The sequence below is a fragment of the Hipposideros armiger genome, unplaced genomic scaffold (assembly GCF_001890085.2).
Source record: "Hipposideros armiger isolate ML-2016 unplaced genomic scaffold, ASM189008v1 scaffold_413, whole genome shotgun sequence".
NCBI classification, from domain to species: Eukaryota; Metazoa; Chordata; class Mammalia; order Chiroptera; family Hipposideridae; genus Hipposideros; species Hipposideros armiger.
In genome coordinates, this window is record NW_017731763.1 from 226,089 (window position 1) to 246,939 (window position 20,851).

The 20,851-nt window shown below is 36.6% G+C and overlaps 1 protein-coding gene across 2 annotated transcripts in view; it reads right to left on the minus strand.

Annotated features, from left to right (window-relative positions):
* COL9A1 (collagen type IX alpha 1 chain) overlaps positions 1-20,851 on the minus strand; it is a 97,054-nt gene that overhangs the window by 41,719 nt on the left and 34,484 nt on the right. For both annotated transcript variants that reach the window (XM_019663978.1, XM_019663977.1), the window contains 14 exons: positions 20,611-20,664; positions 19,927-19,959; positions 19,129-19,185; positions 17,661-17,714; positions 9,843-9,896; positions 7,381-7,434; positions 4,733-4,786; positions 3,331-3,384; positions 3,137-3,190; positions 2,948-3,001; positions 2,463-2,516; positions 1,362-1,406; positions 226-279; positions 68-121 (listed from right to left, as the gene is read on the minus strand). In XM_019663978.1, the coding sequence (XP_019519523.1) occupies positions 68-121; positions 226-279; positions 1,362-1,406; positions 2,463-2,516; positions 2,948-3,001; positions 3,137-3,190; positions 3,331-3,384; positions 4,733-4,786; positions 7,381-7,434; positions 9,843-9,896; positions 17,661-17,714; positions 19,129-19,185; positions 19,927-19,959; positions 20,611-20,664 (729 nt within the window). The remainder of the gene's footprint in view (positions 1-67; positions 122-225; positions 280-1,361; positions 1,407-2,462; positions 2,517-2,947; positions 3,002-3,136; positions 3,191-3,330; positions 3,385-4,732; positions 4,787-7,380; positions 7,435-9,842; positions 9,897-17,660; positions 17,715-19,128; positions 19,186-19,926; positions 19,960-20,610; positions 20,665-20,851) is intronic.

Here is a 20,851-nt window from a genome sequence, read left to right on the forward strand (position 1 = left end):
AGGGAGGGTTGCCCAGCAAAGCCCTAAGAAGGCATTTGGGAAGGTCCTACAGAAAAGGAATACTCACAGGAAGCCCCCGTGGTCCTCGCGGTCCCACCTCTCCTGGTGGCCCCTGTTGGCCCTGTTATAAGGAAGGCAGGTAGAGAAACAGTTAACATTCCTAATCCTTTGCTTAGTGATTGCAATGGGCTATAACAGGTAAAAAGGTAACTTATGGTATCTTACCGGTTTGCCTGAATTCCCCAATTGACCAGGCTTCCCTGGAGCACCTGTGTTACCCTAAAGGTAAAATGCAACATAATTCAGACAGCAACTAAGCAGAATCATCAGCCTGTCTCACCCAGGCCAGGTATTTCTTACACCTAAATAGCATTAATTTCTCGATTTCACCTTGAGAATGTGGAAGGACATAAAATCTCTTTTTTGGTGGATACATCAAAGATTTTTTTTTTTACTTTCAGAGTGATGTTTTATTATTCCCAGGAGTATAGGAAAGGTGTCAAAAATGTCAAAAAATGAAGGTCAAATGTCAAAAAATAAAGGTCTTTAGCCTGACAAGAATATGACAGAATTTTTCTTTCTTCTCTATATTATATATGCCTTTCCTTTATCATTTTCACCTCCAATACACTTCTTTGAGCCCTTTTACCTGACACTGACAATATTAAAAGTATAAAGAATCATGTCAACATGAGGATGTGCTGTTGAGAAAACCCTGCCAACAAGCTCCAGGCAAAGCACATATCTGAGGAGCCCGTCTCCACCACCAGTCTCTCAACGCCCACTTATTAGGGGACATCTCTGCCCAAGATGCCATGGCCCATTATGCTTGGACGGCTGTAGCTGTATAATCTAATAGTGACCAATTATTACGTTATTCACATTTTATCTATTTTATTTAAGGTAAGGCTATATTGTATCCTTTTCATTGTTTCTTTCACCTATTGGTTTTAATTGCTAGAATATAAGCACTAGTTGATCAGTGTGTGAACAAGATGCCTAATATCTTTTTAGTTTAAGCTACATCTTAATAACATTCGCTGACATAATTTTTATGGCTTAAAAATACCTTCCTTATTTTAAGTGGTAAAAAACAATAAAACTTCCTCTGTTTTATCCTGGCAAAAGATGGCACTTTTAAGAAGGAAGTCTAATCAGCAATGCTTTGTCAAAATATTCTTCCTGCAGCTGGGGAAGACTTTGGTATTCAAAGACACAGAGCCCTTTTGATTTCATTTCTCCTTAGGATCAAATATAAAATAAGAGGCAGGTTGGACATCTTAAAAATGATAAATAAAATATATTAGTAAAAGAATAAAGAAATGGATAAAAGTATTAATTCAAAAGTTTTAATCTTTTACCTTTTCACCAGCAACACCCTTTGCACCAGGAATTCCAGGCACACCCTAAAAGAATGCACACAGAGCCTGGGTTTAATCACCTCAACTGAGAATCTGTGAATTGTCAAGTCCACTGCACACTTCCAGGGGCTAAGGTGATCAGGACAACCTCAAAGCTTTAGTCTGAGGACGGTTCTTCCTAGTTCTCCATCTCAGAATAGTTGGGTATAGAAAGAACTACCAACAGTTTAGAAGGTATGATTTTACTGTATGTGGCTTGTTAAGTCTGAACACCCTTAAAGCAAATCTTACCTTTAAACTAAAGTTATTTTTCAAGGATGAACTTCCAAATTACAATCCAGTACCATTTTTAGGTCAATAGGAGCTCTTACCAGCATGATTTAATATACAGAATAACAAAACAAGAACCTATCGAAAACCCAGAACTTAAGTAAAAAAAAAAAAAAAGAAAAAGATTGGCAGGAGAATGCTGGGTCTCTAACTAAGATCCGATACTATTGGGAGTCCTATTATTCTCTCAATGATTATTTTAAAAGTGTTAGATAATAAACTGGAGACCAGTCCTCAGTATTACCAAGTCTTTCTTATTAACTTGAAACATTTGCCTCCAAAGAGCCAAGAACACATATAGTATAAGGCACATGAACTTCCAGCCACATTAATTGAGGGAAACACCAATTTGAATAATTCAAAATAGTATGTAATAAAAAAATGATAGCTTATCTCTCATATTGTTCCTGAGCATACACTCAGCCTTCTTACAGCTCAACCCTGTTAACAAGACCTTCAGAACTGGTTAAAAGTAAGAGAAAGTCTATGACCCTGGCCCACAAATCAGGGTTAGTGAAAAGATATAAAGAAGATTGAGTGAACCTAAGAGAGGAGAGAGATGCACAATGTAAAATTAAAGCTTAGTATATTATTAGTGAAATAACTGATTACTAAGAGAAAAAGTACAAAAATGTAAATATAAAATTAAAGCATTATATCTTCCCCAGAATGTATCAAATTATTTAACATTTTTCTACCATAAATGTATATCTATGTATATCAAACAGTATGTATATAAACCAGTAACCATTTAAAGAATTAAATACTTACAGGAAACCCCTGCAATCCTGCATCACCAGGAGGCCCAGGTTTCCCTGGATCACCCTGAAAAAAAAGTTTTTATCATATCCTTGAACCTATATGAGCTGTTGTATTTCTTTTAAGAAAAGGGTCACAGGGCTTCTAAGTAAAAGGGTTACACCTACCACTGACCTTACATGCACTTTTATAATGTGACCCAGTTCAGGGCAGGGGATAAGAGTAGGGTAGGACTTAGGACATAAATTCAATCAAAATACACAATTTCTTTCAGCCTACTGGCATCAACAGGACAATTTTACTGAGTTCCTAAAACCAAGCAAACAAACGTGCTATAATAAGCATTTTGAATTGACACTTGATTAAAAAAATAAAAAGAGGAGAAAAGCCCAAAGGAGCTAACTAAATCTCCCAGTAACGTAGCAGTGGAAATCCTGTACTGGGTTGGCCAGGACAGAGGTGGCCCTATTTACTCTTGGACGGAATCACACAGCTACCTTTGTCCCGGGTATTCCAGGTATCCCATCATGGCCATCCACACCTGGCAAGCCCTAAAGAAACACAAAGAAACACACTGTCTCTTAGAAACAGTCACATTCTTTCCCCCCTCATTATTTTCTACAGTTCAATTACAAGTTAATCATCACTTTGAAAAATGTGCTTGATAACTACCACTCAGGACGTACCGTGTCTCCTTTAGACCCAGGGACGCCAGGAATTCCTCTAGGACCTTGAGCCCCCTGCAGAGCAGAAAGGAAAGGATGGACAAGACACACTCAATTTATCACACTATTTAGGAGACATCAAAAAGATAAGCGTAATCAGCAGAAGACACTGAAAAGCATGATGCTTGTCGTGATTAACACTAATTTGAACTCACTCTGTCTCCTTTGGGACCTGCTTCTCCTGGAGCACCTCGCTGTCCTTGGTCACCCTGTATGAAAATAAAATTGTGTTAATATAAGCAAACGTTACTTATGGATAGACTTTGGATATTATAGAACACCATCCACATTTCCTTTCTATTGCTTTTTCATCCCAATGGCTTTGTTCTATCATGGATGCCTAGTTCAAGAAATCTTTTTATAAAAATCATGTTGTCTTAAAAAATATTGCCAAAGGGATCTTTGAGAGTTACATTCTTTTCATTTCATCTTAAGTGCATAATGCTTCTGTGATCTTTGGATGTATAGATACGAGAAAATTAAGGTCCATACTGCAGGCAACCTTGACTTTGGTAACTATGTCTACATATCGGCTATTCTCATAGACTATCGTAATGGGTTGAGGTTTGGATTAGTTGTCCATCTTTCCTCCATACTATTTAATTCCCTAGTCAATAATAATGGTGTCTGTCAAAATTATCAAGCTAATGTTGATGTACGACGGTATAGGATGTGTCTTCCCAAAATACAGCTTTAGTTGAATTGTTTACTCTAAAACCTCAAATGGCTTCCCATTGCTTCTGGATCAGTTCCTATTGCTCAGATTGGCATCAAACACTCTCTACTTGATTCACTTTCATTTTCTCAACAGAAACTTTCCACTCCAGGCAGCAATAGCTCCGATGACACACTCCCATCAGCACCAGCAGTGCCTCTTCTGACCTGTATACCCTGCTATTTCCCATACCAACCTTCCTGTAAGGTCCTCTTGCTTGGGTTACCTCTATCATATGCTCTAGTACTTGGCCTTATAATGTATAGGCTAGTTACATTCTGTCATACCCACTGGACCCTAGGACCTTGATATTGGACATATTATTTTACTAATACCTTTTCTACTTTTTATGTTGTATAGATGATTATTAATGAATGGATTTTTTGATTATTTACTTTCAGAAAAGGTGTGAGGCAGCCTACAATAATGACACATGTATATATGGCAGTCAAAACATGGAATAATGAGACCAGAAATCATAGCAAAAGAAAAGGATAGAACTACCCTGGAACTTGAAATTAGATAGTTACTGTGACTATAAGCATCCTGGCAACCAAAAAAAGGGAAACACAGCAAACATACTAACTTAACAATTTAACTTCATCTCTGAGAAAAACGAAACCTATATGAAGTCAGAAAAACATTTCTCTGTACCCAAAAAAGAGATGCTTTTCTTAATTAAAAAAAATTAATAAATATAAAAATTATTGCTCATTTTTCCACTTCAGTTATTCACATGTAAAAGACACTTGCATGCACATATATACATAGTAAAAAATTAAAATCTATCATTAATCATTGCTAAAAAAACCTCTATCATTGGGTCTTGGAAAAGTACTTACAGGTGCACCAGGAATGCCTCGAGGCCCAGGTTCTCCATCTAAGCCCCGAGCACCCTGCAAAAAAACAAGACGAAGGAATGAAATTGAAATCAATCATGCATCGTGAAGGGCACATAAGTCTTTTTAAGAAATTTTAATAGCTAGATAAAAAGGAGGTTCTGTGTTTGCAATATATACTCTATTCATCAGCGAACCCCAAGGAATAGTTAATAAGACATGTGAAATATGAAAACACTAAGTTACATCTTCTCATCCCACCAAAAGTACTTACACCCAATCTTTGATACCACTCTACATGTTTTAAGTTAATACTCCATCCATTCTAGTTGATCTAGTCTCTCCAAAAAATTCATCCTACCAAGTGATGATGGCATGAGAGCTATGAAGCTTTATTAAATATAATTATCTTGAGATTATCTCTGACTTGGCTATATATTATATACATCACCTCCTTATTTTCATTATAAGAATCAAAATGTGATTTTGAAACAAAAATATGGTAATTTTTGGTGCTCTCTATGTATGCTACATGAGAAAACACAACCCACTTCTTTAAATATTTTTCTCTTCCACTAAGTGAATGAGAAGGCAAAAAAGCAACTGAAGGGAACAGGCCATCTCTTAATGAATAGGGTTGAAATGGGGAGATGATAAAATAGATGGAAAACAGTCAAAAGAGTACTGGATAGATGTCAGGCCAAGAAAAGCAGGTGGACAGTGTCTGTAGTAAGAATTAAAAATTCAAAAACCTTTGATAGAAGGTTCAGACATAGGTAGAATCAAAGAAAGAACACAAGTGAAGCAGAGGCACCACAGAGCCTTAGGATTCTTTAATCTCTGAAAACCAGAACAGAGCAGAAGGCATTTGACAGTCACCAGGGAAGAAGGGGTTTGGAAGACCTGAAAAAGACCTTGAATTCGTCATTCACCCTGTGTTGTGAGAGCACACCCAGCCTTTGCATTATAGAAATGGCTTTGATACACTTTCTCCCTCTCTCTCTCTCTCTCTCTTAAAGCTGTTCAGCAGGGGCTCAGATCCAAACTGCTGTTACTAGGTAACCACTCCACGAGTCTGAGTTCATGAGAAGAGCTCTTATTATTATTATTATTGAAAGCAATTTGACAGAAATCAGAGGAAATGAGAAATTTTGAAAAATACCAAGCAGAAAATTACCTCAAATAAAGAGCATATCAAGAACAGTAATTGGTTTCAAAGTGAGGGGTCACATACATTAGGAGGTGCTTTAAACCCAGAAAAAGCAAAGGCCTAGGTATCAGCAACTTTACAGTAAATGGTATTTATTACTTAATAACAGAAGAGATACACACAGAATGTTACTTAAGATAACATGAATGTAGAAATATGAAACTGTTTTTTTAAAGTACAGCGTTTTCAGGAAAGAAATATTCTAGAGAAAATAGAAGAGGTAAGCAGGCAGACAAAGAAAGAGGCTAAAAAAAATGAAGTTGAGGAAATTATCCACAAAATCATTCTTTCAATTTACAAAGATGTGCATCTCTTTTAAAAAACATTTAATTTTATTTATTGAGCACCTACAAAGTGCAAGTTGTTCTTGTTTAGTTGTTAATAAAAGGTTCTGTGCTTCTGTGGGGAATGACATAAATTTTCCATAGACGTTCTGAAGAGAATGGGGCGAGAGTCAGAAGTGGTGGTAGAAAAAGTGTGTTTTTGTTTGTTTGGTTTTTTCTGGAGCCTACAAATAGGGTTTCCTAGCATAGTTTCTAGAAGTGGTAACCATTTTCTTACTATCTGGTGGAGAAGCTAGACACACCCCTACACACACACACACAGGCATGCATATAGAGCATGCAAAACATTTCAGAGCACATGAACTTTCAGGTCTCCACTGTTTTTGCTTATGCTGTTCACTCAGCCAAGCACTCCCTGACCTCCATCCTCCATAAACGGCAACACCTCATCCTTAGGCCTGACATCCTTTTAATGCCACCTCTTGCATGAGCCCTCCCAGCGCCTACCAAGGCTGGCCATTCCATCTTCACGCCCTCATGCCACTTGCCCTCAAGTGTATGGCTTTCTTGTTTGCACTGTAATTAGCTATCTCTGTTTTTTTCCTCCACAAATAACAAACTTGCTGAAGGCCTTATTTCTCTTTGACTCACCCCAGCATCTCACAGTGTCTTGCTATATAAATACTAGGAAAGTCTGGTCTCGGAGACCAGGCTAAGAACAGGTTGGTGAACTCCAGCCACAACAAGTGTTGAAGGAAAAGCTCAGTGATCAGTTTGGCAGGAGAGCCATTGATGGCGCTAGTGTCCTTGTGGGTATCCTGCGTTCCCTAACCTCTCCCTTTCCAGCCGTCCCTGTCTTAGCCTTGCTCTCCAGGTATTGTGTCAGTGCTATCAGTATTAACTATGGATAATGCTAAAGAGATAAATATAGTAGCCCTGTTTACTCCTATTTACTGTCTAAATATATATAATGCGTGACAAGTAACGTACATGCTACTCATTTCTATCATCGATGTTTATAACAGAAATGTGAGAACCTAATCTACGAAGTACCAAATAAAAAATAAAAGTGCTGCTGAAGATAAGAAGATATTTTTAAATGGCCCAAAGTTTAAACATTTATACATTTTGGTGTCGTATCATCATCACCATCTTACTTTTTCCCCTTTGGCCCCAATTATGCCGGTGATGCCTCTCAATCCTTGAGCTCCCTGGAAATGTAAAAGAGAAAAGTGGATTACTGTAGTTGGAGTACACATTTGTTTATCTCATCACAAAAGATGATCTGGAAGAAGGATGTTATCCTAATAAAGGTAACACTAAGAAATAGTGACATTACATAGACGAACTTTTCAAAATTCTGAAGACTTACACAAACCCGGAGTTGGAACAATTACTGATTGAAATAACGTTAACTCGTATACAGACTACACTGCTATTCTTACCTCCTCCATGGTTTGTAACTCTGTTACATGTAACATGGTTGTGATTTTAGACCTTTAAATAATTTAAATAATTATTTTCTCCCCAATGTACGCCATCAAAAACAATTAGGTTCCCAGATTAACTGACAAAAGCTTATGAACTATAAATGGAGCTGGAGCCTCCACCAACTACTTGTAGTCACTATTCATTATACCGTTTCTATAATACAGGCATTCTCAACTCGTTTGGGGCAGTAGGAACCCATCTCACCTAATCTCAGGCACAGAAGTGGGTAATCCTAGAAATGAGGGTGCGGGGTGTGATTTCTAGCATCGCATTCAATACTGAAATGTCACCCTGTTTGACTCTCTGGCCCCACCCCTGCAGGGCTCCAAAACTGGATCCTGTGAAGGGTGAGCCTACAAGCTATCTTGGGAGCTGCAGACTCCATCAGGAAAATGGGGTAGCTACTTTTGCACAGCTTACTCACTGTCCACTGTAATTGGCTTAAGATAAAGGATTAATAGCTCTAAGCCAGCTATTTCCTTGTGTTCTCACTTGGAAAAATTGGGAGCAATTCTACGGCCAACTCTGCATCCAGGTCAGTCACAAAGTCAGTGTAGCTCAGTTGGGAAAGACCTGAAGTACACATGGGCAGCATGCTGCAGCTTAGGCTATCCACTTATGATATAATGTGAGATGTGGTCATATCAAATTAAAACTGCTCTTTTTGAAGGCAATTCTACAAAAAGAATTCCAGAAATATTTGAGTCATAGTAGTGAGGTGACACTACCATGCATTATCTCTCAAGGTGACTACTTTGAAGGGCAGAGCTTGTATAGAAATATTCCAAAAAGTGTTTTTTTTTTAATTTGTGTTACTTTATAGATGCACATTTAAAAAAGTGAAAATCTATGCATTCTACAGAAACATTTTGGCATATCCACTCCCAAACAGCAGAGGATCAGCAAGCACTAATGATATCCCCTGCTGAACCACTTGAGCCATGTAGCACCCAACAGAGATCCCTAACCCATTAAAATGGATCCTTCTTGCAAAATCCTGTTCTGAGAATCTTTGGGGATGGCTTTAAAAATAACTTTTTAAGTCCCTCCCAAATTTTCATCAGATCAAAACAAGCGTATGTCTCTTACACTTTTCATCTCTATCTTCCACCTGCAAGATAGAGTCTACCTCCTCATTGTCTCACATTAAAGGCTCAGAGAAGGCAAGTTTCTGGAACTTGGACTCCTCCACATACTCTTCAAGTTCTCACGTGACTTAAAAGCAGATGCCGTTTCTTACAGATTCTCTGACTCCTTTAGCTTGATGTCCCGTAAGCTCTGGTAAGCACTTATCTGCACAGCTCCCTGAACCCAGTGTAAAAAGCCCAGCTATGCAGGGAGAGCAGAGCAGGTGAAGGAAGGGTGGTCCCATGTTTGTCTCCCCTAACTCCATAGTTTCTGAGAACAGAACCCCGAGTTGTCTTTTACGTAGCCCATATCTTGGCTAGCTGTGGGGTTCAATGAATATTCAGAAATTATGATTTCCACTATTGTTATTACTCGTGAGAAGAAAAAAAGGTATACCAATTTCACTTTCATATACGAAAGTAATGTAAATTCTGATTTAACAAACATTTTAAATTGAAGTATAATGATGTCCCCAATTACCTCACTGTGTATATTATTGCAGCAATTTGCCAAAGCACAACAGACCAACTTTTTATTAAAACACATGATTATGAGTAATTAAGAATGGTCTCATTATAATGATTACATGTTGGCTGGCATAAGCTACATTAAATTCAGCAGATGATATACCTATTTCATATTCAGGATGCACAAAATTTTCTCATTATATCATGTGATAGTGCCATAGAACATAAATACATATATAGACCTTTTGTGGTCAATATTTTATTTCAGATTGCCTAGCCTTGAACTCTAGTAAGTGAAAGTATGTAATTATAGGTAGAATTTTCCTGTTAAAATAGTGCTTGAATGCACAATGGGGACCTTCTCCAAGGATGAAAAACATGACAATCTCCCAATGCTGCCTTGGTGGAAAAAAAAGAGAATATCAGGTTAATGTAACACTATGAATCCAAATGCTAAATAAAAAACATTCCAAATGTCTTGAAAGAAAGAATTTGGCATGTCCTAGTTAAATGCTTCTTTTAAAATACTTTACTGGAGGTCCTGGAGATCCAACTTCTCCTGGTACACCCTGGTCTCCTTCTTCACCCTAAACAGCAACAGAAACGCGCACCAAATGTTATTCCAGCAAAACAACATAGAAATAGACTCTGTCTACATCAGCACATTTTAAACACCCTTGGCATCCCCCGAATTATTCTATTATACTCTCAAAAATTATTTTACGAGTAATCCATGTTAGTTGTAAAACTATTCAGAAAATACAGAGATGTATATGAATAAAATCATCCAAATTACACCTTCCAATTATAAATACCAGTCACATTTTAGACGATTTTTCTAAAGAAAGGGAAGCAGGAGGGAAAAAGAGAGAAAGGACAATTACACATTCATGTTCCAAGGATCTATGTGTATTGAGGAGGTATTTTATAAAAAGTGATCATACTATACAAACTTTTCCATAAACTATAGTATTATTTAATCATGATTTTCATTTTTTAACTTTCTTATAATTTTTGTAATGTATACAACTTTTTTAATGTATTTAAATTAGTCTTTTCTTTCATGACTTACACCTTTGGTGTCACTCATAGAAAAGCTTTCTCCATCCCCAAAATATACAAATATTCCTCCATATTTTTCTTCTAGAAATTGTATAATTTGGTTTCTTACCTAAAAATCTTTAATTATCAGTAATTTATTTTGATGTAAAATATAAGGTATAAATCTATCTTTTTCTTTTTTCCTTGTAATTGGCCACGGACTCCAATATCACTTATTAAATAGTAGATTCTCTCCACACAAGTTGTATAATTCATCTTTAACATATACTAAATCATTAAATATACCTGTTTCTAGACTCTCTATTCTGCTATACTGTCCTGTCATATGTTACAAATACCACAACTTTTTAAAAGATTTTTATTAAAAATATAGTTAGCATACAATATTAGTGTCAGGTGTACACAATATTAATTCAACATTCAAATGTTATTCAAATTCAAATGAATTCAAATGTTATTCAACATTTATATACCTAAAGAAATGATCACCATGATCAGTCCAGCAATCATCTGACACCGTACCATACTATCACAATATTATTGACTTTATTCCCCATGCTGCACATCACATCCCCATGACTTATTTGTTTTATACCTGGAAATTTGGACCACTTATTACCCTTTACCTTTCCCCCCCTTTTAATTTTTCAGTTACAGTTCACATACAATATTATTTTATATTAATTTCAGGTGTACAGCATATGGTTAGACATTTATATAATTTAAGGAGTGATCCCCCCTGATTAGTTCAGTACCCAACTGGCACTATACATAGTTATTACCATATTATTGACTATATTTCCCATGCTTTACTTAACATCCCCATAGTTATTTTGTAATTATGAATTTGTACTTTTTAATACTTCACCTTTTCACTCTGTCCCCTAAACCTCTTCCCATCTATCACCCTGATAAATCTAGTACCCATTTGATACCATACATAGTTATTACAATATTAATGACTATAATCCTTATGCTATACCCTACATCCCCAGAACTACTTTGTATCAACCAATTGGTACTTCTTCATCCCTTCGCCCTTTTCACTCACACCCCCAACACCCCTTCCATCTGGCAACCATCAAAATGTACTCTGTATCTATGAGTCTGTTTCTGTTTTGTTTTGTTTATTTTGTCCTTCAGATTACACATATAAGCAAAAACACATTTCATCTGTCTTTCTGTCTCTGACACTCCACTCAGCACAATACCCTCCAGGTTCATCCATGCCACTGCAGATGCCATGAACCCATTCCCTTCCATGGCTGAGCAATATTCCATTGTATACATGTACCACCTCCTCTTTATCCATCCTTCTATCGACACATACCTAGGTTGCCTCCACATCTTGGCCATTGTAACCAATGCTGCAATGAACATATGGATGCACACGTCTCCTCAGAGTATCATTTGGATTTCTTTGGATAAATACCAGGAAGTGAGATTACTGGGTCCTTCTTTGTCTCTTGTTATAGCCTTTGTTTTAAAGTCTATTTTGTCTGGTATAAGTATTGCTGTCCCAGCTTTTGTTTGTTTGTTTATTTCCATTTTCATTAAATATTATTAAATAACTTTCCATTCCTTTACTTTGTCTGTGTGTATCTTTCAGTCTGAAGTGAGTCTCTTATAGGCAGCATAGTAAGGGCTTTGTTTTCTTATGCATTCAGGCACTCTGTGTTTCTGATTGGAGAATTTAATCCATTTACATTGAATGCAATTGATAGATATGTAGTTATTGCCATTTTATTTTTTTTTTAATCTTTTCTTTTCCCCTATGTTAAATAAGTCCCTCTAACAATTCTCATAATACTGGTTTGGTGGTAAAAAAACTCCTTTAGCTTTTATCTTGTCTGGGAAGCTCTTCACCTGTCCTTTGATTTTAAATGATAGCTTTGCTGGGTAGAGTAGTCTTGGTTGTAGGTCCTTGCTTTTCATCACTTTGAATACTTTGTGCCAATCTCTTCTGGCCTGCAAAGTTTTTGTTGAGAAATCAGCTGACAGTCTTCTGGGGGGCTCCCTTGTAGGTAACTAACTGCTTTTCCCTTGCAGCTTTTAGGATTCTCTCTTTGTCTTTAACCTTAGCCATTTGTATTACAATGTGTCTTGGTTTTGGCCTGTTTGGGCTTATTGGGGGGGGGGGGGCACTGCACTGAGCTTGTGTGTCTATTTCCTTCACCAGGTTAGGAAAGTCTTCAGTCATTATTTTTTCAAATAGGTTCTCAGTCTTTTGCTTTCTCTTTTCTCCTCCTGGTACTCTTTGATGCGAATGTTGTTATGTTTCATGTTGTCCCAGAGGTCTCGTAAACTCTCCTCATTTTTCTTTTTTTGGATTCTTTTTTTTTTCCCCCTGATTGGTTGTTGTCTACCACCTTGTCTTCCAAATCGCTGATTTGATCCTTTGCCTCTTCTAGTCTGCTGGTGATTCCTTCTAGTGTTATTGTATTCTTCACTTCTGACAGGTTCTTTTTTATAGTTTCTATGTCCTTTTTTATGCTTGCTATCTATTGAGGTTTTCACTAAGTTCCTTGATTATCATATAACCATTGTTTGGAACTCTGTATCTGGTAGGTTGCTTGACTCTATTTTATTTAGTTCTTTTTCTGGAGTTTTCTCCTGTTCTTTCATTTGGGATGTATTTCTTTGTGTCCTCATTTTGGCTGCTTCTCTGTGTTTGTTTCTATGCATTAGGTAGGGATGCTATGTCTCCCATCTTGCCTGGTTGCCTTATGTAGTAGGTGCCCTATGACACAGTCTCCCTGGTCCCCTGAGCTGGGTGTTCCAGGAGTGTCCTTTGTGTGGGTTGTGTATGCCCTCCTGTTGAACCTTGATTATTGTTGGCATGTCAGTGGGTGATATTGACCCTCAGGATGACTGGCTGTGGGGTTTGACCATGATCACAGCCTATAGGCTGCTGTGTGGGGAGCTTACCCCATGGAGCGGGATTTGCCCCAGCAGGCTCTGGTGCCTGTTGAGACCACCCTTTGTGTGTGCTGTTTGTGGGGCTAACTGGGTGGTGCTCTGCTGTGGTCTGAAGCCAACATTTAAGTATGTTGGTTCTGGGGCCTCTTGGGAGGGGTTCTGGTGCAGGTCCAGGTCAGCCACTACCTGTGCCTAGCCAGGGAGTACCTGGTAAGAGTAACAAGCAGTCTATTTGGTCATTGCCTATGCTATACCTAAAGGCACATGGGAGAGGTCATGCTGCAAACAAAGGACAGCTGCCACCAGTACCTGGTCTGGGATAGTCCCACAAAAAGCCAGGACACTCCCATGCCACTGATAAAGCCTCCAGCAGGTAGGAGTTGGGTGTGGCTGGATCACAGTGAGTCAGCAGGGTCAAGCAGCTCACAAGGCCAATCAGATTCAGATTTGGCCTGTGGGGGTGGGCTCAACACAGAAAAGATGGAGCCCACCTGATGGCTGCACAGCAGGAGGGCCCTACAGAGCGTCCCCCAACTCCAGTCTTCACTCTGAATTTACACAACTCAGTTTCTCACCATATGTCTCCTATGCCCCCCAAGTCACCATCCCTCCGCAGAAGCCCAGGGTGAGTGCCTGTGCAGTCCTTTTATGAGTATGTATGGGTTTCCAACAGCCTTCTGTCCCACCTGAACTTTCTGAATCCCCACTGTTTTCTACAGCTAGAAGTTGTGGGGGCTCCTTTTCTAGGCACCAGTATTCTGGGCTGGGGAGCCTGGTATGGTGCCTGGGATCCCTCACTCCTTCGTGGGAAATCTCTGTGGCCAAGATATCTCTTCCAATTTTCAACTGCCACACGTGGGTGTGGAACCAGCTTTTTTTTCCTCTCTGCCCCTCCTACCAGTCTCGACATGGCTTCTTCTTTATATTCTTAATTATAAAACTTCTGTTCAGCTAGACTTCAGATGTTTCTCCAGGTTGATTGTTCTATAATTTAGTTGTAATTTTGATATGTTCATGGGATGAGGTAAGCACAGCATTTATCTATTCTGCCTTCTTGGATCATCTTCCCAATACCACAACATTTTAATTATTGAAATTTTATAATAGATCTTAATTTCAGATAGAGAGAATTCCTTTACCTTTATTTTTCATTTATAGTTACTCTTATTTTTCAGTTTTCCTAAATCTTTACTCTTCTAGATGAACTTTAGAATTGTTGGGCAGATCTTCACAAAAATACTGCTTGCTTTGTATCAGGACTGCAATAAATTAATAGATTCATATGTAGAGAATTAGAGCCTCTTTACAATATTGATTCTTTCTATCTTAGAATTCAGTTTATCTTTCTATTTAGTCAAACCTTTTTCTTTCTATCAATAAAGTTTTGTTCTTCATATTCGTCTTAAATATTTCTCAAATTTGTTCTAAAGTATTTTGACTATTTGATAGCTATTGCCAATGGAATATTTTTCCATTGTTTTCTAACTAATTATTGTTTTGACTTTTTAATATTAATTCTATAACCTCTCATGGATTTTTAAATGTTAATATATATTCCAAAAGGAAATCCAACTACTGCTTCTTACAGAAAGATTACTTTATTAACTCTGAAAAAGAAGTTATTTTCTCTCTGACAAGAGTTTTACCTTTTTACAATAGATATACTTCCCTATCTATTATGGTAATAGATACCTATCTTAAATTGTGAAATTAATCATGAAAAAGACTCTTCACTGTTAATATTATGTAAATAATATTACATAAAATCCATTTCTATTGCTTACTACATGTTTTGGTTCACAATGTTCTTGCCAAAGACTATACCTTATATTTAGAGATTTTCACACATACACACACACACACACACACACACACACACACACACACACACAGATACACATACAGAGAGAGAGAGATACAGAAAATGTAACAGCAGTATTAATATAGAACATTTGAATATATGATGCAAAGAACTAGGTTATACCTAAATCATTTATACTTGATCTTCGAATTAATTATGAAAGTCTTATGTAGTGGATTTAGTCTCATAATTATGTTCAGATTATATTCCTTAAGAACATAGGATTGACAATAGGGAGAGGCAGTCCCAGTGGGAAAGCCAGTAAATTAATTAGCTCACAGAGGTATAATCAACAGATGTATAATTAAGTGCTACTTGTAGTTCTCTACCTACCTACAAAAACAATAGTGATTGATATGTCCACCATAAGTGTTCATTCACAGGGTTTGGGGTATTTTCCTATGGATTCTTGATAAACCTTGGAATAATTTAGTTGATTTAAATATTTCACCAGCAGGTAAGTAGTCAATAACCATACACTTAAATGACAAATTTAGAAGTAGCAATTTATTATCATTTTACTAAAATATTTTGACTATTCATTCCTATATTCATAGGTGATTTTAAAAACTTTTTAAACTTGTTTGTTGAGTAAATTCAAGGCAGAATTGTGAATCTGAATGCAAACTTCAGACCCCAACTCTCTTAATTCTTCATCATTCTGCTTTCAGTTTCACAGCTCAGTGTATTAATTAGCCCTTTCAAAGTTCATTATTCAATGAGCTATTGTCACCCTATTTTCATATGACAATTTTTAAAAGCACCACTGAAAATTTTAAGTGACACAAACATGACAAATAAAAGAGTTTTCAACAATTTCAAATGAAAATTGTGGCCAATTACTTCACACACCAAAACAATATACAGATTCCTCATTGAAGACCAAACCAAATTTGAGAGTCCAGATAACTATTGGGTTGCCGAAAAAGTCATGACATATTTTTTCTGTTTTTCATTGCAAAAATGCATCATGACTTTTCTGACAACCCAATAATTTGTTATATAGGTATAAAAACTACTGGTTTCCTGGAGAGAATGGAGAGATACTCTGATTTACAGCTCCATTCCCAAATCCCATGTGATGGAGGAGTAGAAGTTCCCCAGGGAAAAGAAGTCATCAAAAGGAGGAGGAAAGGATGCATGGCATAAAAAATAACAGAAGTCTATATCTGCTTTACTATTGGTATTACCTCATGAATAGCTTTTAGTGCAATTTAATATTCTTACACACCTATTTTCTGACTAAATAATATTATATTATATGGATAGATCATGTTTAATTTAGCCAGTTCCCTGTGATTGAACATACGTATTTTTTTTAATTTCTGTGCCCCTAGCACTTAAAATAAACACTATCACATAATAGGTACTTAATAAATATTTGTTGAATTTTTTAAATTATGGAATTTTAAGATTCAGCAGAGGAATGGGCATGCAGAAAAATTTCCAAAGTACTCAATTTTTTTGTTTTCTCCAATTAGACCCTAACAACCCTACTGTTAGTTTCCAGATAAATAAAATGCCTTAATTATTTACAGCCTAAGTAATTTAAAAAAAACTATAAAATAAATGTTCAAACTATAATAAGGTATAGAAAATTGGCTTATTTTTCCTGATTACCTGAGGTTGTACAACAGACTGACTTTTACTAAGGAGTTCAAGGATATTATTGCTTGAATATATTAATAAATTGCCTCTTCAGCTCTAAACATCCAAAGAAAAAGACTAATTTTCTGCTACTACCCAATAAAGCTACAGAAAGACACAGTCAACAAAGTCTAGAAGACCCACATTAATAGAACAGTTTGATCTTGGAAAATATTATAGAATTATCAGGGACAAAAATTCTATACAGGAAGTCAAATTTTTAGACACTAAAATAAGATATATATTAGTGGATGGAAAAGGAAAAGTAAGTCACTTTGGTTTAAATTTCAGCCTTCATTTTTCCACAGGGCATGCCAGCCCCAACGCAAGCCATGTTTGTATCCAGACAATAGCATAAGTCCTGTTGCCAATTTTCAGATTAGTCAAAATCTAAGATATATTGAAATAAGATCATAAACAGACAGATACATTATTTCAAAACTTAAGATCAGAAGCTGTCAGCCAATTACCAATTCTCTGTTTTCTAGTCTCAGCAACACCTGTCATAAAATTTTACACGTGTCATAAAATTTTGTTTAGTGGAGTGAAAAAACTGAATAACGTTTGACTATCAAAAACATCAAGGAAAAAAGGTGAGTGTGAGTGACTTGAAAAGGAAAGCAAAAGGTAGCAATACAGGAAAGAACAAAAATGTATGGTGCTTTCTTTGTTTTTTGTAATTGAACAGCATTAAAATATTATGCTTAGCCAGACTATTGATGCATCTACAAAGAACTTGTCAGTCATCATGTGAACAGAAAGGGTAAAATATCATGCTTTATTATTCCTTATAATTCCTTACAATAAAAATGACCACTACCTCCTAATCACAATTTATCCACAAAATACTCATTTTCCTTACCTTGTGACCTTGTCTTCCAGGCTCACCAATTTCTCCTTTAGCCCCTTTATGACCCTAACAAATGCAAAAATAAATAAATAAATACATAGACAAATTAAAAAAAGTTATATTGGGTTTGGCACAGAAAGTGCTCAGAAGGTTCCTAAAGTTATCTTGCTTCTCCAAATCTGTGCCAATGTGCTGCTAAGAAAAAGGTTATGTGACTACCCCAGGTGACCTTAGTAACACCATGTGTATTACATCACTGTTATATAAGAGAAATATCAGTTTTAGTTAATAGAAAAACATTAGTCTAGAATAACAAAGCTCCATTATGTTGCCTGGTTCAGCAACATAATGCATTGCCTACGGGTCCCTATATCCCTCCACCCCAAACTTCTTCTCACAGTTGGGTTAAGAGCATTAAGTCTTTTTCAGTAACTCACTTTCTGGAGGTGACAGCCCTGACCCAACTCAACTGGCTATTCCCTGCTCTGAAAACCCTTAAGCTCCTCTGTATCCACCTCCTTCCTAGAGGTAGAAGAAGGGACTTCCATAGATGTACAGCTTTCTGCCTCTTCTTGTACACAATCTTAAGTGCAAAGCGAAATTTCTAATGAACAGTCAGTGAAGGCTGCATAGCATGAAAAAAGATCCCTGTCTTTTCTTTTCAGGATACCTGTTCTAAGCATATGTGTGCTTTGGGCAATAGCATGTGGCAAATATGAAATGAACATTCCAAAATTAAGTCTATCAGAGCTTTCATTCTCAGAGCCTCTCTTGTTCTCCAAGAGTGAAAATCTTTGTGAAAAATAAGACACTAATCTAGGTGCAAATCTTCTGCAGTTGTGGGAATCCATCAAAACTAAACTGAGAGAACACAATAATTGGAAAACCAGTGTCTTGGGGCTTTTCAGATCACAGCAGAACTCCACTGGTCTGGAATTTTTCAAAATCATTTTAGACTCATAGACTAGAGAGAGAAAGCCATTTAACCCCAGCATCTGGTATTTATTTTTTCATGTCTAGGGGAAATTTAAAGTAATTATGATGGCAGAGTGAGGAAAAAAAAGAGACTTTTTGGAAAGTCTCTTTTCTTCCTTATTTTATACAGTGTCTTCTTTTTTTTTTTAAACTGGGACAGGTTCAAATACAATATGTGCACAATACCCTCCCCTTTGTAGGAAGCAAACATCTGAACTTAAATTTGGTGACTAAAGTCTCTCAATCTAATATATTTTATTGGTATTTCTTTCCTGAACAACAAAAGCGCTGTGTAATCAAATATCTGTGTCTCAGTAGGAAGACCTGTCAGGGCCACCAGCAGGCATTTCTAGGACTGAATAAGGACCACAGAATAAACAAATACAAACTTGCCTCATCCATCAAGTGGGGTCTCTGCGCCAGGAAGGCCGGTGCTTAAAGGAAAGGCTCTGTTTTTTCTATGGATAACACTCTTGAAAATAAAATACTGAAATTATTCTCTCACCCTCATGCCTGGTATGCCTGGATATCCTGAGCGACCTGGTGGACAGGAATTGGGACACTGCCAAAGAACAAGAGAGACAGAAAGTGCATAAACCAGCGTCTCCACTCTATGACAAAATGGTATAGTTTTTAGGGATTCCAGCTACAGAACCCCAATGCAATTATATTCATTAAATAACCCAGAACAACCGTTTCTTTTTTTAAAATTTTTTAAAATTTCACTTTAAATAGAAAATACAGAATATAAAAAACCTTTTCCCCCCATATCCACCATCCAGATTTAAGAAATGTTAATATTTTGCCATACTTATTTCATATTTAATTAATTAAAGAAATAAAATATTTCCAGACAACCGATTATACCACAGCCTGATGCTTTCCCCCTAATCCCCTTCCACTGGACTAGCTCTATCCTGAGGTTCACATCCCCTCATCAAAGGGGCCAAAATGGCATTTAGTGCAGTTTACCAACATCATTTGACTATTAATCTAGAAGTAGAACAAGTCTCAGGGAGAATTATTTGACTTTTTAAAATCGGGGCGCTCTGATGAAAAACATGCCTTAGTTATAAAGTAAAATGATTATGGAAAAGCAAAGATATTTCTATAATGAAAAATGGTTAGAGTCTGAATGTATACAAGCCACAAGTTCACTAGTGCTAATGATTGCTCTGCCATCTGAGGAAAGCAAATACAGAAATACCACATATTCCAGCAAGATAATTTTAAAGAGAATTTTTCTGAATGTCACATGTTCTTTGATTTAAAACTGTATTTTGTTCAAAGGAAAACATCTTACCAATGGGTCTCCATCATGAAAGCCAATTGTTCCCTAAAGTAAGAAAATATTCAAGTTAAGAATATAGCTAAATATTTCATTCAGATCTAATAATAGAATGTTCATTGGACAAAAATATAATACATATATGTGTTCAATAAAATATAAGGTACAAAGAGCAGCATATAATAAGCTAATATTCTAAAAACTTGGCTCATGGATGTATTTCTTTTGGAGAACCCCAAATTGCCGTAGATTCTGTCAGGATATTGAAGGGAGATTAAATGAGAGACAGAATAGAAAATATGGGGAACCTTGAATCATAAATTCAAAATATGAATTATCTTCTACATAACTCCTTTTTTAAAAAATTTCTTACTATGTAAATCCTTTGTAAAAACTAGTCCATTTGAAAATATTCCTTTTATACGTCCAAGTTTTAAGCATTTCAGAAATCATAAGCATCAAAAGACTCAAAATAATGAGTAAGCCATTCCCTGTGAAAACCACCTTTTAAGTTATTGTGATTCCTCTGCTTTTCTGGCCTAAAAAGGCCCATGTTCTGAATGGGTGAAATTTAAAAAAAAATGGTAGCTATTTTAGAATTTTAGAATGACTCAATTAACAGATATTTCCTTTTTTTGGTTCTTGCATTTCTTTAATCCTGACTCTCAGACAGAGAAACTCAAGCTGCAAATAACTTACACTGGGTCCCGGAGGGCCAGGAGGGCCAGGTGGTCCTCTTCTCCCAGGGTCACCCTAAATTATTTGAAAATTGTGACACAGTGGTTATACACATGTCAAAACACAGTGCATAAAACTGGTGAGGCATAAGAGAATGATATTACTAGAAATCCCTACAGAGCTCAGCCATGCATATAGACCTGCCACCAAAATCAATGGGTGGCCCATAATCTAATTAGCTCCACAAAACCAGAAGAATAAA